The sequence below is a fragment of the Leptonotus elevatus genome, chromosome 14 (genome assembly GCF_054856555.1).
Source record: "Leptonotus elevatus isolate MCC_2025b chromosome 14, RoL_Lele_1.0, whole genome shotgun sequence".
Lineage (NCBI taxonomy): Eukaryota > Metazoa > Chordata > Actinopteri > Syngnathiformes > Syngnathidae > Leptonotus > Leptonotus elevatus.
In genome coordinates this window covers 19,295,217-19,319,575 of record NC_141252.1, presented here as the reverse complement: position 1 = coordinate 19,319,575, position 24,359 = coordinate 19,295,217, and the positions used below count along the sequence as shown (strand labels likewise).

At 41.3% G+C, this 24,359-nt stretch overlaps 1 protein-coding gene across 1 annotated transcript; it reads left to right on the top strand.

The window, feature by feature from the left end:
• Positions 1-10,011, top strand: tedc1 (tubulin epsilon and delta complex 1). Its single transcript, XM_086094331.1, has 8 exons — positions 1-198; positions 802-883; positions 3,850-4,055; positions 4,177-4,314; positions 4,720-4,785; positions 6,091-6,177; positions 7,278-7,415; positions 9,293-10,011. Exons 1-8 carry the CDS (start codon positions 64-66, stop codon positions 9,620-9,622), a joined length of 1,182 nt encoding a protein of 393 aa, XP_085950457.1. The 5' UTR covers positions 1-63; the 3' UTR covers positions 9,623-10,011.
• Positions 10,012-24,359: the final 14,348 nt, after the last annotated feature.

The following is a 24,359-nucleotide window of genomic DNA, read 5'->3' as shown; positions in this document are numbered from 1 at the left end:
ATTTTGCAGCGGATGCGGATAGATGGTTTGCAGATATGAATCAATATTTTGCTGAATGGTGTAATGCAGCGTCATAAAGGGAGTGTGGAGGTCAAACAGGTGATTGGAATTTTGTCCAAAGTATTGACGGCCACCGGACTCCAAGATGTTCCTGCGCCGGAGACTTTTAGACGGGCGAAGTTTGGCGATGTCAACGTGGTAGGTGTCTCTCAGTTCAACTTCAAGTAAACTCGAACGTGACCATACTGTCTTAATGGTCAGTGATGGCGTATTGTACATATGTCTGACTTGGGTGTGATCAGTTCAGTTGCCACTAATGTGACATATAGACAGTGAATGGGAGTCTGAATGGTTGGTTGTGTGTCGCCCAATGTGCCTTGCGACTGACAGGCGACCAATTCAGCGTGCCACAATTAAACGAGAAGTGAATTAAACTGCGATCCAAACGATTTCTGCCACTAATAGAATATATGTTTCCAGTACAAGACTGCACGGTACAGTACACCTTTCCTGGTTAAATGTCTGTGCCCTGCTTTGTACGCCTATAATATGCCTTTATTGTTGAATGAATAGTCACAGTATATTGTTGTTAAGTTGGATTGGTTTTAGTGTTAATAATAGGGATGTTCAGTACCACTTTTTTTCCAGACCGATGCAATTAAGTATGAGTACTCTTGAGTAGTCACGGATACAGAAAACCAAATACCGATGCCACTGGATAAAATATCCCCCCCGAAATACAGATAATTTTAAAGAAAGACTTGTATTCACATCTCTTTCTGCTGTCTTATTGTTTTCCAGGAGGATCAATTTTGGCAGCTGCTAGCCAGTATCCTGCAGATGAGAACTTTGTCCACTGCTGGCTGCACACAGATGAAAAATGGTCAGTCACAGCTAGGTTTTTACAGACTACAGAATTTTATTAGGTTTAGGCATCAAGTGTCGAGAATCAATTGAAACTGCGAGTGGGACTAACATTTATCCAGAATAATAAAAAAATCAAATTTCAGTTCCCTGTTTTGATGCACTGTCCGCCAACTCAAAGAATAGCGTTCAATAGCCACCTATGACCTAGGACTGTGGTAGACAACCCTGGTCCGAGGGAGCCACAGTCATGCTTGTTTTAGATGTCTCTGTCCTCCAACACAGGTGAGGATAGGTTTCAGGCCTTTTCAGAGCTTTCTGATTATTTGAATTTGGAGGAGGGAGACATCCAAAACACAGACCTGAGATTTAGCCAGCTGGGCTCCTAAGCTTAACATGGGAAATTGAGGTAGCCCGACAATTTTCCAGGTAGCCCCCCTTTGAAGAGAAATATGAGCATTTTTAATTATTTAAATATTGAAATAATAAAATAAATAATTAAAAATAATTCAGGGTTCTACATTAAGCCTTTTCGGGTGGTGGCCCAGAAACCAAATTGTGGTGGCCCTGCCAGAACCAGCACTGTCTCTGTATATCGCTGGCTTGGTCCAATACGTCACATATCATAATTTGGTCAATTTAATAAAAAAACAACAACAACTATACTATTAGTCAGTCACACTTGTTATTTTTGGCAAATTATTCACCAATAAGATAACTATAATAAGTAACAAAAGAAAATAACGATTCCTATAGTAATAATACAAGATAGGTGAAAAATATTGTAGATTATACAATAAAAGTGTTGATTTCCTCACATTTATTTATGAAATTTGTAAGGCAATTTTTTAATCTCAACTCTATGTCCAGACTATATAGAGAGCCTGTAGAATGCACAATAAAATTAATAATAAAAAAACAACTAAATACATTAATAAAATGAAAGAAAACTATCTAGTGCCCATAAAAAGTTAAATTCAAACTATGTGGTTGTATAAGCTTTTTTCAATTACATTCGATACAACAGTGAGTGGTTCAAGTATGTTTAAGAGTACACTAAGTATCTCACATTTATCTGGAGTTCAACACAACCTGTGGTGTCCCAGTTTGAACACTGGGTGGCACTTTGGGTGCCACCCACGTAATGACGTACTTTCACTGAGACAGCCGAAGAAGAAAGTCATGTCCGTTACAAGCACAGACAGCGACCCCCTCCCAATTTAAGACTATTTGCGGCGCTCAAAGGCTTTTATCTGCCATGATCGCAACAAAGTTTGCTAACGGCCACAGGGAACACAAGCTAATAGCACACTCGTTGCACGCTCGAATGGGAAAAGCGAAATTATGCAAGAGGTCTTGCAATACTGGTCGCGAAATCATGGTGTTTGAGCAGTTCTAAGTGCTAACGGTGCCGTCTTCTTTCGATTCAGTCACCAAATGAACGTGGCTTTCTAGTGCGTGCTGTTACGAGTCTGTGTGCACTCGCAATAATTAAACATTTTCAACCACCTGGGCAAATGATACCGTAAACTGAGTTCGCCCGACGCAGTTTTTAGTCGCCATTGGCGAGCAGGCAAATGCTAAAGCTCAGCCCTAAAAACAACGATAACGGCAATTTCGCAATATTAAAATTGCCACAATATCGTCATCATCATGTCACGATATTAAAAGCAGAACATCTGTTACAAAGGTGAGGCTGTATTCCATTTGTGTAGTCCTAGCACCCTCTGGTGGTAAGTTTATTAGTGCAGTTTAATTTTAAGTAGGAATGTTTTGGCTACTGCGGTGGTTAAAAAGGCAGATAGGATCATTTTTCTCAGCAAGAACTGTTTGCGTTCATACCAGTGCTGTCAAAGTTAAAGCGTTAACTAATTAATTAATCACAAAAAATGATTGCATTAATCATGTATTAACGCAGATTAATCGCACTATTATTTTTAACCGCAGGTTATTCTTAAACTGACAGCAGATGGTTACGTTAAAGGTAGTACAGGTTGTTTGAACAAATAAACAGAACTACATGCATTAAAGTAAAGCATTTAATACATGTTTCAGAATATTTGTTCATGTCAAACTATTGGGGTCATTTTTTTAAAATTGAAATTATGCAAGTAATTGACTGTAGAAGTAAAAGAGGAGGATGAGAGTGTGTAGCGGATCAAAACATGTTGAAGACGCCTTCATAACATTAAATGTCAAAATAATTAACACATAACAGGTGCTCGTCAAATTTGGCGGGCAAAAAATGTTGATAAAAAAGCCTTTTTAATTAAGCGATTAATCGTGATTAATCAAAATTCTAAGATGTGATTAATCAGATTTAGAAATGTAATCGTTTGACAGCTCCAATTCATACTGTATCTGTTGCTAATCTGAACTGGGTTGTCAAGTTACTGTGCTTTTCAGTATCGACACAGCAGGTCGTAATGTTTTCATAATTTGTTTTCATGAGGTCATCAAAAATATAGCTTTCTTGTAGAAGTCTCTTGTATAAAGAAATACACATAAAGTTCATAGGTTTGATAAATGCTGGTGAGAAATTCATATTAAAGTGCATAAAAGTGAATGCTGCAAGTTTAGACGATTTTATCTAAAAATAACAGGTTAAGTTCTTCATTTAAATCAGGGGTGTCAAAACAGTTTCTTCCACTGTGACATCCTTCATTTATTTATCACACTAAACCAGTCCATCAGTGTATATGAAGTGAAGCTATAATACAAAAAAAAAAAAATGCATGGCTGCAGTTTGGACTTTGGACACCCTTGATTTTAACCATGCAAACTTGTTTCACCCTACCTCCTAAAATAATCAGAATCAAGAATAGTTTGGAACCGGAATCAAAACGAGGGATTGGATTGGAACCAGAATTGTTTACATTCAAAAGATGCGCGACCCTAGTTTTCATGATGTAAACATGCCAGAATCCGAATGTAGCTCTAGCAGCGCCAATTAAGGTTTTCCTCCATGTTGTCTGTACTCTTTAGTTTCCTCTGAGTGCAAGACACTGGTGAGCACAGGCCTGTGGCGGAGTGGTTACTATGCTGGCTGGATGTATGGAAGCGAGGTTGGAGGAGTCTCCAGCAGGGAACTCCTTCTGGCACTTGGCTGGCTGCTTGCTGCTGGAACGCTGGAGAAACTTTTGACCGTACGAGTCAAACAACTGGACAAAACACTTGTCCCGCCCATACTTGTAAGTCTCTGACCAATACAGTCACCATGTGCTCACACAGTACACGACATATAAAGCCCATGCATTTGATTACATTTGGTGGTGCAAGTGATTTTTTTAAATTTGCGATCTGTGTTTTTAGATGAAACTTGAGATTCCTCGGGAGCCCCTTGTCAAGTGCAGCTCGGTGAGAAGACTTCAGTGGCTCATTGGTTGCCTGAGACACCAGGGACGAATGTTGCTCTCCACGCAGGACGAAGGAGCCTCTTTGTTACATGCTGTGAGGAAGTTCGTCTTCTCTAACTTGATAAACACAACTAGTTTGATTAATGTGCTGTTGTGTGGTTAAGTGGTGTGGTTAATTCTGCTCTAAGCTCTTAAGTGGCTGAAGCTGAGTAACTGATAGAGTCTTGTTTATCTGATGGCAGTCCATGATTCTTACAAACAAAAAAACAGCACTGACAAGTGCATGTGAATACTGAGGAATTCCATCATTAAAGCAAAATGCTAGTGGGCTTGAAATAAGTTGAGGACAGAATTGCTGCGTAATATTACAATACATCATATCATGTGAGCAGCAAAATTCTTCTACTTGCAATGCAGAATTAATTATAAAATGAATTAAAATGTACACACTATATACGACTGATAAGTGATATAATGTTTTTGTTTTTTTACTTCTCAGGTTTTTTCTGCTAGCCAACCTTCTCGATCCTCCTCCTCAGGTCAAAGCTGCTCTGTGCTGAAGGAGGTGTGTGCATATATTACCAATTGTACTCAGATACCATATTATTTTAAAAAAAATCACCGTGTGCGTTAATGTATTTTTGAGCAATAGCTCTTCCTATCAAGTCTGAAAATCTTTTTTTAATTTTAAATTTTCTTTTGCTCTTTTGTTTAAAGCTACCGAATGCAGAATATTCAATTTTGAATCGCTACTGTCACCTGTCTTCAAAAAATGAAACAAACAAAATGCGTGCATGACTTCATATTTAATCTATTTTAAACATGCATAGCGTGTCATTAGAGACTGCCCTCTGCCGGGACACTACAATTAAGCTTACTTAAGTGCTTAATATTTGGCTGAATGTGGGCACTTTACTGGGCGTTGGACCGAGGAGGGATACCTGGACGTCAAGGAAGGGATGGGTAGGATCTTTTTTTCATTGAGGGTGTCAATTGGGTCTAGAAGCAGGTTCTTAAATGACCGTCACTCCATTAGTTTTACTACACAGACGTCCACTAGCAAGCTTCGTGATGCTTCCGTCTGTTCCTTCGGTTTTAGGATATTGACAAAGTAAATGTGTTCAAATTTTTTTCCATTTTAGCCTGTTTTACCTCCGTTTGGATCTTTCTTTTCTGTCTGGAAATTGGGAAGAGTGAACGGAGGTTTACAAACGTACACTTCCGTATTCTCGAGCTTTGCAATGGTGGTTAAGACAGTTAAAAATGGCACAAAGTGCACCTGTTGTTTTGTCACTTAAGGCTGAAAGCCGTTGCAAGCTTTAAGGTGTGCAGTTACACAAAGACGTTCAGCACTCTAATCTCCGCCATTCAAATGACTGCAATGTTTGGTAGCAAGTTTTTTTTTCTCTCTAACGCATGTGCAAACATAATGTGCACTTTGCTTATTAGAATATGTTTCATGTCAGAAATGGTCAATTAAAAAGGCTATTGTAAAGATATTCTTGGACAAATTGTTACAAAGAGCAGCTTTAAATTGCGACATGCAAAGTCCTCATTACAAAGAAATTAGAAATTAAATAATCATGCAGTAGAACCTTTAAGGGTCAAATACAATTCGATTTAATTAGGTCACTGTCCAATCATGAATTTGTTAACATTTCGATTCCCCCTCACCCCAAGAATGGAAATAATGTACGCATTTGTTTCTCATTCTTTAGCTATTCTTTTAACTGTGCCATACAGTAAAATATAACATATTGTATGTGCTTGGGAGGGGATTGTCTTTACAGTAACCCTTCACATTATTAACCTTTAAGCCACCCCTAAGAAGAGATAGATGACTTTGCATCTACATTGTATGTGTTTGCAGACATGCATTGATGTGCAGAAACTTTGTGACCTCCTTGAATTGTACCTAAACTGGAAGCAGGTGGAGAATGTTTTCTGGACCTGGATGGTGAGTTGGACATACGTATATGCAGGGCTCCAGACTAACTTAAAAAAAATAAATGATTGAATAGATAGTGTGTTAAACTAGGCGCCATCCAGGGGTGAACTAATAATACACTAATTTAAAAAACTAAACTGCTAATTTCAATAATATGTAAAAAAAAAAAAAAAAAAGTTCTACTGAATCAACAGACTTTTTAACATATATAATCGTAGGTCTAGTAACCGCTAATTCTATTACATAGGTCACGCCGTGCCTTACAGGAGCCTGGCATGTTTCGCCGCTATCTTTCTGCTACAGATACCCAAAAGCGAAGAACTTTGCAAACGTAGTTAGCCTCTGGTGGTGCTTGCAGATAGTGTTGGACCCAATGGGTCGACTTCCACTTACTAACTTACTACAACTGGGGTCTGCAGGTGGTTGTCGCTGAGTCCCGTGATTCGGGCTCCCACCGCTTGTCTTCCTCTGCTTTGGTCGCGCTAGCTTTTGCTAGCTTCTCCCGCAAGCCGCTTTTGTCCACAGCGCCGGCTAACTCTAAGTGTGGCCACTCAGATACCGTAGTGCAGTGGTCCTCAACCCTGGTCCTCGGGGACCGGTATCCAGCCTGTTTTCCATGTCTCCTACAGCCAACACAGGTGGGAATCGTTATCAGGCTTCTGCAGAGCTTGCTAATTAGCTGATGATATGAATCACCTGTGTTGGCTGCGGGAGACATGGAAAACAGGTTGGATACCGATCCCCGAGGACCAGGGTTGAGGACCACTGCCGTAGTCATGTGCTTCAAATTAATTGCATTCTATTAGGTCACCACTAGATGTCACTAAATAATACACACTATGTTTCATGAGGAGCACAGTGGCACTAACCTGAAATTTTAGCCAGTAGAACATTTAGGGGCCCACACTGTAAATCAGCTTGTGAGGTAAAGATTCATGTTTACACTCATTTTCACTATATTACTGATAAATGGGCAGAAGTGTACAGTAGAAGTTTATCAGTAACAACAACAAATAATTCAACACGTGCAAATAGATGGAGCCATGATATGAACACCTCAAAACCTTCACAATACACAAAGCATGCTGTATGCGTTTGTTCACTTGTAGGACAGTGTGGTGGATTTCCATGAGAAGGATGCTATCACTGAGAGGCCTTCACGCATAAGGGGAGCAGTAGCTTGCCACCCTGGACAACTAGCTGTAAGCAAACTGGATGACATCCTGCTGAAGCTACAAACAGTGCAGGTGCTGGCTGACACACGCATAGCAATTGTGATTGATGCAACTGACACAATATAATACACATTACACATTAAGAAAACTTGGAGAGATCATTTGTCCGTTCTTGTAAAGCTATTCCAACTATAAAATAATGGAGTAAAGTGGGTGTAGGAAAAGTAAGCATGCTGTAATCCAACGGGGCCAGTCAGGGAAGAATTCACTCACACACTTCTTAAAGATAAACTACATTACACAAATGTATGAGTGGAAAAGACTTCTAGTTTAATTATAACGAATAAGGATATATACTTTTTTTTTTAAACATCACAGTCATGGCAATTTTTAATTTGTAACCAAACTAGGTTGCCACAGCTGTCAAAGTGGTCTGCATAGGCGGCTTGTCACTTGGAGTGTCTCGCTTGCTCTTTAGACCTGAGGTGTATTTTATTCAGCACCTCCTGAAGATAGCTTGTGTAACGTCATTAGTGTTATTTGTGGCTCGTTTGCAAGAAAGCTCTGTCACTAATGACAAACAGATAAAAGTATATAATGTTGTGCAAGGGAGGCACAACAACACAATTTAGCAATAATGAATATGATAAAACAAATTTGTCAGTGGAGACTGGGGACTAGTTGTAATTTATAATGAACAAAATGAGCACAAGTTCCTTCATGTTACAATCAATTGGCTCTTAATTTGAAAATATTTTTTTTTTAAAGAAGTTGTGAAAATGCTCGAAATATGATGACAAGAAAACCTTTGCGAGCATAAAAACACTTTGCGAATATCTTTGCAACCTTGAATGAACCCAGACAGAAAAACAACACTCATTATGTGCACACACCCTTGCAAGCCTGCGCCACTCAGTGGTATACTTTAGATATTTTCCTTAAATCATTAGCTTAATGTTTAATTCTCTCTACTGAATTCTCACCTCCAACTACAAGGAGCTATTTATTGTACTTCATACAATCATGCAGGCTGGTATTGAAAGAATAGCCTTTGGAGTTAATTTTTTTTTTTAAATTATTAACTCTTTTACTGCCAAACGTTATCCAAAAAACAGCACCTACAGTGCCAGCCAATTTCGAGCATTTTCACTCCTCTTTCAAGACAAACAGAATATTGAGTGTTCCATGACTACATAAACATAGTGGATACCATATGAAAGATTAGATTCCATTCTTTCATTATCAAAAAAAGTATGTTTCTACCTTATTCCGTTCTTTAGTAATCACTATTTGAAAATAGGTAATTTGAATGACATCAAGTGAAAATGGAAAAAATAAGGACAAAACCAGCTTTTTGTGAAAAGTTAAATTTTCTGCACAATAACTTTGACACTAGTATTTGTTTGTTATTTTTCGTGTCGCTCTGTGAATTAGATTTAATGTGACAATCGCTTTGACATTCACGTCATCCTTGAAAACGTTCTATTTCCGAAGATCCGCCATGTTTTCATGTAATTTGATACCCTGGGAGCCCATTGAAAAGAGATACAATGCTGCTATCTGCTGGCCATAGTTAGTGGGTGTTTTGGGATTTATCCAGCCCATTCACAAAGCAGCCCTGCACAAGACATTTGAGAAAAATAAAAACGATAGTTGACGTCAATTGACGTTATTCGCGGTATAAATCAATCGATGCTTCTGGCGGTAAAAGCGTTAAAAAGATTACAGCAAGATGGGAGCGGCTCATAGAAGTAGTGCCTGTTCAATAAAAAGCGCTAATGTGCTGCCCTACCACTGTCACGTCACCTTAAAATGGACAAAAGCGAAAAAATGAAAACACAAACCCAATCCCAATGAAGTTGTGATGTAATAAATAATAAACATGAGATTATTTGATAAATGTTGATTTTTCTAAGTAGCATTTTGCTGTTCTTCCCCCACCCCAACAGAAAGGACAGCAGATCGAAAGAGGGGACGTTAAGGACAGAAGCGGGAGACTTCAGCATGGCTTTGATGCTTTCCGGGACACACCTTATCTTGTCTGTCAGGCATACCGAGCCAGATTCCAGGCTGGGAAGACAATCAACAACTGCTCAGTCAAGAGTTTCCATGGTACAGTTGAGGAGGCAGACGAGCTGCCGGTGTCTCAAGTTGCGGGGCTGCTTTCGCAAACTGAGAGACAGCTGCTGGATGGGAGGGACACACAAAGACTGGCTAACAGGATGCAGCTGCAGGACATAATCGGCAGACTGGACCAACTGGTGTTGATACCACCGTAAACATTCATTATGCCTTTAATTTCTTAGTGGTCAACACATTGCAAATGACATCTACCTGCTTTAAGATATTATGGATGTTTACATAAATAACTATCCAACTTATTCCTACATCTACGAAAGAGGATTAGAGCCAGTGATGAGAGAGAAAAAAAGTTTGGCGGGATTCTGACTTTAAAGTGAGAATTCTGAGAATAAAGTCAGAATTAAGTGAGAATTATGACTATTCTCAGAATTCTCATTTTAAAGTCAGAATCCTGCCAAACTTTTTTTTTTCTCTTCACCGGCCCTAATCCTCTTCCGTATACATCCCATGAGCCTTTGCGTGAGTCATCTTCCCGATTTCCAGTGTGAATCCAAAAGTGTGAATCGGCATTTTGTTAGCATGGAAACCGTTTGTATGAGTCTCCTTTCTATGATAGTTTCAGATTTTAACAATGTGGGAACGACAGTTGTTGCTTTAGCTAATGTAACACTGTAAAAAAAGAAGAAAAAAAAAAGTCATTTATTTGAAAAAAACTAGTAACGTTTTTTTTCACTCAGAAATTCTAAGTAAATTTTACGAGGAGAGTTTTGAGTACATTTTAACAGTTTATTAAAACAAATAGTTACTCAAGCGTTGAGGAACAAACTCATGACCTTCAGCTTGGGAGACTGCCACTCTACCACCTGAGCCATAACACTCTTGCTCTTTGCCACTACACTGCATTGCTCGTGTGCCAAAAATGAGACCAAACAGGTCACTTGGAGGTACATGGATTTCGCCAGACACTATCAATATACTAACACACAGCAGGAGCGGTATGACACAAGTGGTAGAGTGGCTGTCTCCCAACCTAAAGGTTTGTTCCTCAACCCTTGAGTAGCTTTAAAAAAAAAAAAATTAAAATAAACAGGTAAAATGTACTCAAAACGCTCCCTGTAAAATTTACTTCCAATTTCTGAGTAAAAAAACTCTTTACTCGTTGTTTTCCCCCCAGGTAAATACTATTATGGTAACAGTGTAGGATGACATCACAGAGATGCCAGCGACAACGTACAGTCGCATCTTTACTTTCGGAACTCGCTTCAGATGCAGGCAATGAGCAATCTCAAAAGCTCTAAAGTTAAAGTTGGTTGCATTTAGTTAAAAGAGATGGGACACAATCTTTATTTATTTTTTGCTTAAGGCAGGCATAGGAGACTGCCCAAGCCACTGCATGTTGATTATATTACCGGCTGGAGTATTCTAAAGCTTGATGTAAACAATCTTAAGCAAAATGTATGCAAGCCTTTCTATTTATGTCAACTTCAACTGCTGCAAACTTTCCCAAAGGCGCTCACTACCGCTTAATAACAAAAAATGCTGAAAACCAAAATATTGCAACGATCGTTCTAATAATTACAGAGGTTGACTAATACTAAAGTATCGTGTCTCCCATACGTATAGAAATTATATCTGATGTTGCCACCCAGCACTTTGTTCACAAAATGACACAAGCATAGGTACAACGTTGATATGGGAGATATAAGATTCTCAGACTAATTCCTCTGTGATCCTCATCCCGGGTAGGCGCTAGAAACTATCATTTATCACAACAACATTCCCTCTTCTTTGTCCGGGGTGCACTTCAAAACATTGCTTTTGTAGTCACAGATTCAACATCTTCTGCTTGTTGGTACAAATGCGACAAGTTCCCAAATTGGACACACGGGGGCTTACAATCGTTTGGAAATGGGGGGGGGGGGGATAAGCACATTCAAATAAACTGCTCGGTAACACGAAAGTCGCAGTAGCATATAGCAAGTTTGTTCTGGAAGTCTCATTCCGGAGGTCGGGCGCATAATTGTATCTCCATGAGAGCCCGTAGGAATAATCTGGATAAGGTGCTCAGGGTCATCAAAAAAGGAAATCATGCAGGCCTGTGAAATGATTTAAAATGACTAAACATCATTTATGATGACATATTTAAATGGGAACTAAACCCAAGATGTCAAAACGGTTGTTATTTTATATGTTCATATTTTCTTTATCAGCTGCTGTTTACTTAAAGGTGCCTTGTGCAGTTCAAAAAAGTAATTCTAAAGCTTTTTCTACAGATGAGTATTGGGAGCCCTGCTTTTTTTCCCCTTTTTTTTTTGTTTTACTCCAACAGCGCCTATTAGCTTGTATCTTCCCTTTAGTGTTCGGGCGAACACGCCACATTTTATTCGGAGAGGTGAGGGTTGGGAGTTGATGTCATGTTTCAGCTCAGACTCCAAGAAAACTAAAGAAATGAAGAGTTTATTCGAGCGTACGTACTCACGCGCACCATGCACAAGCTTGACACAGAGGTTACAATTACGCTTTATGCCAGAGGGTGGCAGTCATGAGCAAAAAGAAACTCCACAATGCTTCTTTAAGTCTAAGTATTTTTATTAATTTTTTTAAACATTGTAACCACTTGTGATGGGTCACTCTGATAAGATTCGTGAGAATGTGACCTGATCACCAATTCCTGCCTTCGTTATGTACAAGTCCGTTCCGTTCCGTTCCGTTCCGTCTTCAGTTCCGCTTATCCGGGGTCGGGTCGCGGGGGCAGCAGCTTTAGCAGGGAAGCCCAGACTTCCCTCTCCCCAGCCACTTCAGCCAGCTCCTCCGATGGGATCCCAAGGCGTTCCCAAGCCAGCCGTGTGACGTAGTCTCTCCAGCGTGTCCTGGGTCGTCCCCGGGGCCTTCTGCCGGTAGGACATGCCCGGAACACCTCCCCAGGGAGGCGCCCAGGAGGCATCCGAACCAGATGCCCGAGCCACCACAACTGGTTCCTCTCAACGTGGAGGAGTAGCGGCTCGACGCTGAGTCCCTCCCGAATGACCGAGCTTCTCACCCTATCTCTAAGGGAGAGCCCGGCTACCCTGCGGAGGAAACTCATTTCGGCCGCTTGTATCCGGGATCTTGTTCTTTCGGTCACGACCCACAGCTCGTGACCATAGGTGAGGGCAGGAATGTAGATCGACCGGTAAATCGAGAGCTTTGCCTTTCGGCTCAGCTCCTTCTACACCACAACAGACCGATACAGCGTCCGCATCACTGCAGACGCTGCACCGATCCGTCTGTCGATCTCCCGCTCTAACCTACCTTCACTCGTGAACAAGACCCCAAGATACTTGAACTCCTCCACTTGGGGCAGGACCTCATCCCCGACCCGCAGAGGGCACTCCACCCTTTTCCGACTGAGGACCATGGTCTCGGATTTGGAGGTGCTGATCCTCATCCCAACCGCTTCACACTCGGCTGGAGATCACCTACAGCACCACATCATCTGCAAAAAGCAGAGATGCAATGTTGAGGCCACCAAACCGGACCCCCTCGATACTCCGGCTGCGCCTAGAAATTCTGTCCATAAAAGTTACGAACAGAATCGGTGACAAAGGGCAACCTTGGCGGAGTCCGACCCTCACAGGAAACGAATTCGACTTACTGCCGGCAATGCGGACCAAACTCTGACATCGGTCGTACAGGGACCGAATAGCCCGTATCAGGGGGCCCGGTAACCCATACTCCCGAAGCACCCCCCACAGGACTCCCCGAGGGACACGGTCAAACGCCTTCTCCAAGTCCACAAAGCACATGTGGACTGGTTGGGCGAACTCCCATGCACCCTCAAGGATACTGCTGAGGGTGTAGAGCTGGTCCACTGTTCCACGGCCGGAACGAAAACCACACTGCTCCTCCGAATCCGAGATTCAACTTCCCGACGGATCCTCCTCTGCAGCACCCCCGAATAGACCTTACTTGGGAGGCTGAGGAGTGTGATCCCTCTGAAGTTGGAACACACCCTCCGGTCCCCCTTCTTAAAAAGAGGAACCACCACCCCGGTCTGCCAATCCAGAGGCACTGTCCCTGATGTCCACGCGATGTTGTAGAGACGTGTCAACCACGACAGCCCCACTACATCCAGAGCCTTTAGGAACTCCGGGCGAACCTCATCCACCCCCGAGGCCCTGCCACCGAGAAGCTTTCCAACCACTTCAGTGACTTTGACCCCAGAGATAGGGGGGCCCACCTCAGAGTCCCCAGACCCTGCTTCCTCAAAGGAAGGTGTGTTGGTGGAATTGAGGAGGTCTTCGAAGTATTCTCCCCACCGATTCACGACGTCCCAAGTCGAAGTCAACAGCACCCCATCTCCACTATACACAGTGTTAATGGCACACTGCTTTCCTCTCCTGAGACGCCGGATGGTAGACCATAATTTCCTCGAAGCCGTCCGGAAGTCGTTCTCCATGGCCTCACCGAACTCCTCCCATGTCCGAGTTTTTGCCTCAGCGACCACCGAAGCCGCATTCCGCTTGGCCAGCCGGTACCTGTCAGCAGCCTCCGGAGTCCCACAGGCCAAAAAGGCCCAATAGGACTCCTTCTTCAGCTTGACGGCATCCCTTACCGCTGGTGTCCACCAGCGGGTTCGAGGATTGCCGCCCCGACAGGCACCAACCACCTTACGGCCACAGCTCCGATCGGCCGCTTCAACAATGGAAGCACGGAACATGGTCCATTCGGACTCAACGTCCCCCGCCTCCCCCGGGACAATGGAGAAGCTCTGCCGGAGGTGGGCGTTGAAACTCTTTCTGACAGGGGATTCTGCCAGACGTTCCCAGCAGACCCTCACAATACGTTTGGGCCTGCCTGGTCGGACCAGCATCTTACCCTGCCATCTGAACCAACACACCACCAGGTGGTGATCAGTTGACAGCTCCGCCCCTCTCTTAACCCGAGTGTCCAACACATACCGCCGCAAATCCGATGACACGACTACAAAGTCGATCATCGAACTGCGGCCTAGGGTGTCCTGGTGCCAAGTGCACATATGGACACCCTTGTGCTTGAACATGGTGTTCGTTATGGTCAGTCCGTGACGAGCACAGAAGTCCAACAACAAAACACCGCTCGGGTTTTGATCGGGGGGGCCGTTCCTCCCAATCACGCCCCTCCAGGTCTCACTGTCAATAACCCACGTGAGCGTTGAAGTCCCCCAGCAGAACGAGGGAGTCCCCGGGGGGAGCGCTCTCCAGCACATCCTCCAAGGACTCCAGAAAGGGTGGGTACTCTGAGCTGTTGTTCGGTGCATAAGCACAAACAACAGTCAGGACCCGTCCCCCCACCCGTAAGCGGAGGGATGCTACCCTCTCGTTCACCGGGGTAAATCCCAACGCGCAGCCGCCTAGCCGGGGGGCAATGAGTATGCCCACACCTGCTCTGCGCCTCTCACCGTGGGCAACTCCAGAGTGGAAGGGGTCCAGCCCCTCTCGAGAGGATTGGTACCAGAACCCAAGCCGTGTGTGGAGGTGAGTCCGACTATATCTAGTCGGAACTTCTCAGCCTCGCACATCAGCTCGGGCTCCTTCCCTGTCATAAAAAATAACTAGCTTCAGTAGCCGAGGGTCGGACCGCCAAGGCCCCCGCCTTTGGCCGCCACCCAACTCACTGCGCACCTGACCCCTTTGGCCCCTTCCACCGGTGGTGAGCCCATGGGAAGGGGGACCCACGTTGCCTTTTCGGGCTGTGCCCGGCCGGGCCCCATGGGTGTAGGCCCGGCCACCAGACGCTCGCCTTCGAGCCCCACCTCCAGGCCTAGCTCCAGAGGGGGCCCCCGGTGACCCACGTCCGGGCAAGGGAAACGAAAATCCAAAGTTTGTGTTCATCATTGGAGCCATGCTTTGTCTGGTCCCTCACCTAGGACCTGTTTGCCATGGGTGGCCCTACCAGGGGCATGAAGCCCCGGACAACATAGCTCCCAGGTTCATTGGGACACGCAAACCCCTCCACCACGATAAGGTGATGACTCACGAAGGGGTATGTACAACTCCTCAGTAAATATTCAGCAATGACATGCTGCACATTTGATTTCTGTATATTTGCAAAGAGGTTGATGTAGGACAACGCTGCACTTACTCTGATGTCTGCTTCGTGTTTTCCATCTCTATTAAATCCATTGATCTCTGCAATCTCATCTGACACAATTCAATAGCCCACCGTATTATCAGCGAAATGATTTTGGTCAACTTGGCACTGCCCTTACAAGAATAATTACGTTTCATTCTTAGTTCATAAACACCAAATTGAACAGAGGACTGTTTTACCAGTGCTGGCAATGACAATGTATTCTTGCTTTATATATGTTTGGGTTTGGTTATTATTGTTGTATTTGCTTACCTTTGCTCTTTTTTTTGGTTGCCTTTTTGGGGGGCTATACTAGAATAAATGGACTGTAGTTAATTGCACATTCACTACAGTATGTTCTGTCTTTTTTTTCTTTTTCTTTTTATTTTTTTAAATTTTTTTATTTTTTATAAAGAGCTCAGTATTGTTCATTCGGAAATGTCATCATCATTGCTCTTTATTTTTTTTAATTTAATTTTATTTATTTTATTTATTTTATTTATATATATATATTATATACATATTATATATATATATATATATATTATATATTATATATATATATATTATATATTATATATATATATATTATATATTATATATATATATATTATATATTATATATATATATATTATATATTATATATATATATATTATATATTATATATATATATATATATATATTATATATATATTTATTTATATATATATATATATATTTATATTATATATATATATATATATATATATATATATATATATTTATATTATATATATATATATATTTATATTATATATATATATATTATATATATATATACTGCTCTATACCGCGGTCCCCAACCGATGGCACCCCCACAAGCCCCCCCCCCCAGTTGTGTGGTGTATTAAAATTGGAGGGGAGTTGTAGGGTGAAGACGGTGTTTCCACCCTACCCCACCCCCCCAAAGTGTGTTATGTGCCCTATATGTCTATAAAAGTGTATTGTGCAAACCTAGTGTAGTGAGTTAAGAGGAGTGACCAGCGGGGCCCTCCCCAACCGGGCGGGGGCAGGAGGCGCACCCGCCCACCAACCCCCACCCACCCCAAAGGATCTTTGTGCAGTTTGTCACTATGACAAACGTCGTGACTGCCACCTCTGGCCCAAAGCGTAACTGCAGACTCGTTCATGGTGCATGTGCGAGTACGTGCACGATCTTAAAACGACAGCTACAGTTTACAAATGACATGACTTCAAATGAGGTAAGAAAAACTCTGCCCCTCCCCAAAGAAACTGTGGAGTGTGCGAGTCCGCACACTCTATTATAAAGGGAAGATAAAAAGCTGATAGATGCAGTCAGAGTAAAACAGTCAGGGCTCTTCGTACTCATCTGAGCATTGGTGGAGCATGCATGATGTAGAAAAAGCTTTAACATTGCCTTTTGAAACGGCACAATGCATCTTTAAGGCAAATTGATCTACTTGAAATATTTTGCTACAGACTAAAAAGGAATGTTCGTTATTTGGCCTAAGTTGATTTGAGTTTCTCTCTTTTTGTGAAAGGATACGATGTTTTACAGAGGTGTACTTATCAGATGCCAGCCGATCGCAGGGCATAAATAGACAAGCAACCATTCATTCATTTAGTAAATGGTGAATAGAAGTCTTCAAATAACCTACTATGCGTTAGTTGTTGGTGTTATATAAATAAAGTTGAGTTATTCTAAAGTAATGATCAACTGTACATTTCTAATAAGCCTAAGGGTCACAAGTTTAGTTTTATTTATTTTTTTAACATGGTCCTGCTTTTTATTTGGAAGCATGCCTGAAACCAACTCCAGCCCTTCCTTTTTGTTATCCTGGTTGATATCATGCTGGAGCTGCACTACATACCTTTTTCAATTATCAAAACATAAAATAGTAACCTTAAGAACCTGAGTAGAGCTGAATAAATAGAACTGAATGAAATAAGATTTAATAGGTCTTTAGTAGGTTAATCCCATGTTATACTGTTTCAGTGGTTTAATTATGTTGCAAAGAAAAGTTTTTCCCAGGCAGTTACACTGATATTCATTATCACTGCAGTGTTTTACATAAAGTATTCACTTGCCTACTTAGTAAATTGCAATAATTATAGGTTACTTGTCAAGCCAGTCTGTATAGTCAAGCCAGGCTGTTGAATTTGTAGTTGCGAAAGAGTATGTAATTACATACACAAAACATACAGTACGAATATAGCATAATAATTAGAGCATGGCTTGAGATAATAGCAAATTACAGATTTTTGACTTACTACATACTTAAATTACTAGTCTGTTGTGCGTTGTTAATTATGAGGGGCCGGTCTAAGCCAAAAATGCCGGCTGATGTTTTGTCTCAGTCCAATCCCGTGCCTGGGGCAATGATTTTCTCTCAAATGTACCGTTTTTATGAAACTTTCATCCTAATTGAGTCAATGCGAGAACTCATACTGCAAGTAAGGGATTACAAGTTTCTTGTTCCAGTCCAGTTGAATGAAGAAGCTGAGAGGTGTTGCAATGAATAATAATGACCTTGTTTTTTTGTCCAATTAATTGACAGCCTGAGTTTGACGCATATCCTAACACATACATTATCTCAGGTAGTGACTCTGCCTGCAAATTAGGCTAGCTTTTGTCCTGTTGCCATTTTTACACCTTTGCTCCTGTTGTTGTGTCTTATCCACAGTGTTCAATGACAATTGCAAAAAAGAAAAAAGTGGATTTATTGGGCAGCCCTGTCTCATAGATCTCTTGAGCTCACCGTTGATTTTAAATTTTGCTAATGGCTTATTGTGTGAAGCCTCCATTTTGTCAAATCCCAAAATTTCCATAGGATGAAATAATTTACTAATCAAAGGTTTTTTTTCAGCATAATTCTCAGTTTATTGTCATAAAAGTTTTATTTTATTTTATTTTTATTTTATGTGTCTAATAATATGTCAAGTCTTCTAATGTTGTCCCTTGTCTGACAGGACAAAACAAATCCTGTTTGGTTAAAATTGATTATTCTAGATTGAAAGTGTTTAAGTGATGATGGAAGAAAATTTAGAGTGGCCTTTTTTTGTGGATAATCTAAACCTGGGGTCTATTTCACAAAGCAGGTTCAACAAACTTTGAGACTAACCCTGAACAGTGAGTTGACCTTCCCTGAGGCCCCGTCCACACGAAAGCCAGTTTCAATGTATCCTCACGCACCGTTTAAACCGTTCGTCCACATTACGGCGCGGTTTCGCAGCTTGGAACCGATCACTTTTGAAACCGGGCTCCAGAGTGGAAAGATTTCAATACGCGTCCGTCCGTCTGGACACCATATACAGAATACTCCTCCAGCGATGCCAAAATGGTCGCAGCTCGATGACGACTCATTGTCGCAGATTGATGACGTATGCGCCAATTCTTGCATGACTGCGTGAACCGTCAGTCTGTCAACAACAATGGCGGATAGCCGTGTCGTAGTCGATTTGCATGCATCAAAGTATTTTTCTTCTTTATCCCCAAGCCATTGTCACTTCTCCTGTGTTTGTCATTTTCATGTTGTTTTGATACATGCAAAGCCATGTTTGTTCTGAAGATTGCAATAAAGTTTTTTTTTTTTTTTTTAAGTGTTCGTCTTCTTCGCTGATTCTTCTTCTACGCTTTCCGTTAACTCCCTGTGGCTGCGCTACAGCGCCACTCCAGACTTGGCATATACATTACAGCTGTTAAACGTCCTCAGCGTCTTCTTTTGGACACACACAAGTCTTGAAATGCTTCTGTGTGTACGAGATTTGTTTGAGGAACGTTTGCTTCCGTCTGGACGGGGCCTGAGATAGGAAACTGTGATTTTGGTTCCAGGACAGCAGATTTGAATTAGTTTAATCAACGTATTGTAGTTTCACCTAGAGCTACCACCAAAAAGACCGCATCAATGGAGCCTTGATTCAACGAGTCACCATGGCAACGGGGAAGTAGAGGGCGGCACGACCCTCCGCTTCGGCGTTTTTGTTTCATTTTTTACCCCTCTTGAATTGCAAATGCCAATGTGATTATATGGCAAATTTGAACATGTCTTTAGAAAAAAAGTGCAACACTCCAGCACTTGAATTAAATAAAAAATAAAACAGTCATTAAACTTAATATATTCACTTGAACTAAGTTAATAAAAAATTAATCCAATGTGAATATACAGTGGAACTTCGGAGTTTGAACGTCTCGGAACTCGTACAAATCGGAGTGAAAAATGCCTTGGAGTTTGAACTCATTTTCGGAGTTCGAACACTCAAGCAAGCTAAGCCGAATTTACCTTAGTAACGTGTGCCGAGTGAAGCCGAGCGATGACAAGCAATGCCGAATACTCACGTTGCGGTAGTTGAGACGATGCACTGCTCATTTCCAGTCAGATCGTAAATACTCCCGGAGGTACTCCATACATTCGCGAGTGCATTTTAATTTTTCCACGACAATTTTCTTCACCATGGACCCAAAGAAAGATAACAGTGCCAGTGGCAGCACAAAAAAAACATACAGTGGAATTAGGAAGGAGATTATCTCGCCGTTGTAACTACCGTGACTACTTTTGTAAATACTGGCACGAGGACCCCCCTTAGCTGTTCAACAACGTACCTGATGTTAAACAACGCACGTAATGACAGTTTAGTAGTCTAACAATATGCTCAATGTAAAATACACAAACTCAGCACTGAACTAAAGCAAGCATTAACATAGCATTTATCATCCACTGATGCCATCACACCACAACAAAAAAAGGTAAGGTGTTTTTATTATTATTGTTTAAATAGTGTACAGGGTGTAAATGTAAAGAACGTAAATATAAATTAAAATAGGAATTTTCAGTTTTTGGAGATTGGGAACGGATTAATTGCATTTACATTATTTCCTATGGGAAACATTTTTTTGGAGGTTGAACAATTCGGACTTTGAACACTTTGCAGGAACGAATTATGTTACTGTATTAAGTTTAATAAACTCATAATGAATTAAACTCAATATATTCACTTTGGATTAATTTAATTCAATATTGTGTTACCAATTGAAGCAATTATATTAAATTGGTCAACAATTCAATTTGTAATCTTAATTTGGTTCAACAATTCTCTTTTTAGAGTGTACCTTCATCAACGGGATCATTTGTGAAAAGGACATGCCATGTTCGTGAAAAAAAATAGACTTTTAAGTTTTATTTATTCTAATAACAGACAGCAGAACTATGTTCTGCCAAAACTTGCCAGCTGACTGAATAAAAGAGGAAATTAAATGTCGTGTGTGGCAAAAAGGAGGAGGAGACAAAAAGAAACTCAAGGTTCATTGTGATAAACCTACTACCTGTTGTGATTTGTGTCTGTCATGCTTGGGTTTGTTGTTTTGGCTTTGTGTCCTGTCTTGCTGGTTGGGTTGTTTGCACCTGTACTCGTCGTCCAATCATCTCCCCCAGCCACTTGTGTCTTGTCCAGGTGTCTCTTGTTGTCTCGACAGTTGGCTTGTATTTAGTTTCCAGGTTTCGTTCATTCTGGGTTGGATCATTGTCGCTGTCACCACTCTTGTGTTTTGTTGTTACTTTGATTTTTGGTATTTTCATAACTTTGTTGGTTTTGTTTATTTAGAGTTTTACAGTTCCCCTGTTAGTGTTTTTGTTAAATAAATTATGTTCAGTATTACATGCATCCCTGCCGTGGTTCTCCTGCCTCCCTGCATTTGGGTCCTCCACCTCATCGTGACAGAATGATCCAACCAAAAATGGAGCCAGCAGTGCAAGAGGCAGGTACCAGTTCCCGTTCCGGCGGCGCACGTGCTGCGGCCGCCACCAGTTCCCGTTCTGGCGGCGCACGTGCTGCCGCTGCAGCCCCTGGCCTCTTCGCCTGTGCCGCTGCAGCCCCTGGCCTCTTCGCCTGTGCCGCTGCAGCCCCTGGCCTCTTCGCCTGTGCCCTCTTCCTGGCCCCACTGCCATGTTTGACTTTTGTTTGGGACATCTGGGATCCGTCCCTTGAGGGAGGGGTACTGTTGTGATTTGTGTCTGTCATGCTTGGGTTTGTTGTTTTGGCTTTGTGTCCTGTCTTGCTGGTTGGGTTGTTTGCACCTGTACTCGTCAACCTGTTCCCTTGTCGTCCAATCATCTCCCCCAGCCACTTGTGTCTCTCGTTGTCTCGTCAGTTGGCTTGTATTTAGTTTCCAGGTTTCGTTCCTTTCTGGGTTGGATTATTGTCGCTGTTGCCACTCTTGTTTTTTTTGGGTCTTTTCATAACTTTGTTGGTTTTGTTTTAGAGTTTTACCCAGTTCCCCTGTTAGTGTTTTGGTTAAATAAATTGTGTTCAGTATTACATGCATCCCTACTGTGGTTCTCCTGCCTCCCTGCATTTGGGTCCTCCACCTCATCGTGACACTACCGACCTGGTTAGGTTCATAGACTCTATTACTACAGTAACTGAGAGTTTAAATTACTTCTTTTTATGAAACAGGCTAGAGTTAGTTTTTTTTTTCTTTTTTTCTGGTTTACCTCTAGTTTACCTCCCTTTCTGAAATGGAAAACACAGTTTCCCACATTTCAGGGTTAGCAGACTCAGGATTCTCACTAAACCTGCTTTGTGAAATGGACCCCTGCTGTCTAATCAGCATGTTGATATGCCGCACCTGAAATGGAGGGATTATCTCACCCAAGATAAGTAGGCCGTTTGTGTACATATAGTGCATATCTAATCTGGTAATTTGAAGAATTTATGTTGTGTTCACTAAAATAAAACCAGGCACATTAAAGCAGCCAATGTCCTTACAAATGAATCATAAAATACACTTTATTTACATTTAGATTATCATGTACAGGTTTATTTAACCACTTGATGGCTATGGAATGAAAAACTCAAATTACTTAGTGGCAATTCCCCTTTAAATAATGTTAACACTTTTGTTTATTATCAATATTTTGACATATTAGCACATGGAATAAGGGAATAACCCTGCCTTTAGTGCATCATGCTAATGATGTCAAAGAACAGCATTTGGCTGGACACTTAATTTTGCTTCGTAATTTTAACATCACAATTTGTCAAAGTGCACAATGAAGAACTGACTGCTCCCTTACCAAGTGGCAATTTAATGATACAGATACTACATTTGTCCAGAGAATGCTGATGGAAAAGCATCTGTACAAGAAAGGTCAGAAGGAACTGCAATATGTCTTTATATTTAAAAAATGCTACACACGTAGACAAAATTGTTAGTAACCCCACAGTCGTCGCAGAAAGAAAAAGAATCGGACAAAAGTTATAATAAATAAAAAGATGAGAAAAAATTAAGCAATAAAAATCAGACATTGCTTCTGAGTTGTGGTTCATCAAAAGGATTTTAAAAAACACACTCATGAAACGGCTAGGACAAAAATGATGGTACCCCGAGTAAAGATTGAAAATAATTTGGCCACAGGGGCACGTTCAATCAAGCTGTCATCAAACTTGGAATTAGTCAATCAGCCTTTTTCAATTTTTTATGTCACTGTGCTTTTTGGGGACATGGTGTCTGTACCAAAATTATATACAAGCACGTTAAAGGTAAAGGGTGGAGCGGGTGGAAGAAAGTGTCAGCTGTGACAAAAAGAGCACCAGCTAAAGAAAAACAGGAGGTTACAAGGCAGTAGTGAGACCAATCATGCTGTATGATTTTTGAAACAGTAGCATGAACCAGATGACATGAGACAGTGCTGAAGGTTTCAGATTTGAAGATGCGGAGGATCAGAAATGTCATCATCAGTGGGACAATGGCACAGACTGAGTTGTTTGGCGCTAGAGAGGCCATTTTGAGGTTGTTTAGCCATTTGCAGCGGAGAGTGAGTGGATATTACGGAAGAAGGTGCTGGAAATTGAGCCGCTGAAGAGGAAGATTAAAGTTGAGATTTGTTGACTTAGTTAGGGAAGATTTGCAGGCAGATTGATTTAGAGCAGAAGATGCAGAAAGAGAGTGGGATGTGGCAACCCCTGAATAAGGTTCACCCAAAATGGAAGACAAAGTCTCACTTACAGGATTTTTTTGGTCCTGAACCTGGCAAACTATTGCAGGAATTGTATTGAGCATCAGCAAATGCTTCCTATTAAATATCCATCCAACCATTTTCTACCGCTTATCGCATTCAGGGAGACGATCCCAAATGACATTTGGAGGGAGACGGCGTACACCCTGGACTGGTCACAAGTCAATATTAAACATGAACGACCTGAACAAAATGGTTAACATTGCATTGCAGCACAAACAAAGTAGGTTTACAAAAAGGAGTTCCAGACCCCAGACAATTTATTACACAGCTGTTATGGTATACTATACTTGAATATTGCACTGACAGGACACTGACTGAAGACAATCTGATGTTAAAGGTCCCATGCAACCATTTTTCTTTTTCTTTAATCATTTTTGAAATCCTTTTATAGGGTTTGCAAGATAATTTTAAATGAGCAGGATGCCCTTTGTCAAGCTATTTTCATTGGTCAGAAATGACTGTCATTTCGAATGGTCTGTTTTCTCAATGTAAAAAAATTCAAACAAACAAACATTGACTTCCCGCCCAGAAACATTCCTCTTATGGCCCCTTACCAAAAAGTAGTATGCATCAAGTACATAATCTAGAATATATTTAAGTATACCTATTTTTTTCGAGTGTACTTATTCTTGTACTAAAAGTAAACTCCTTGGGACTAAATTGGAACATCTTAGTACACTTAAAAGTATACTTAAGTATATTAATAGCTATACTTAAGCATACTTTCAAGTATATTTAAGTACACTATTAAGTATACTTTGTGCCACAAAGTATACTTAATAAACTGTGGACATAGGTGTACCACAAATTTTGTGGTACACCTATGT

Excerpts from the sequence above, each read along its gene's own strand:
- tedc1 (XM_086094331.1), top strand. The coding sequence starts at position 64 with ATGCAGCGTCATAAAGGGAGTGTGGAGGTCAAACAGGTGATTGGAATT. Across the intron at positions 4,315-4,719 it reads GAGCCTCTTTGTTACATGCT|GTTTTTTCTGCTAGCCAACC; the intron begins GTGAGGAAGTTC and ends TTTACTTCTCAG. Across the intron at positions 7,416-9,292 it reads TGAAGCTACAAACAGTGCAG|AAAGGACAGCAGATCGAAAG; the intron begins GTGCTGGCTGAC and ends CCACCCCAACAG.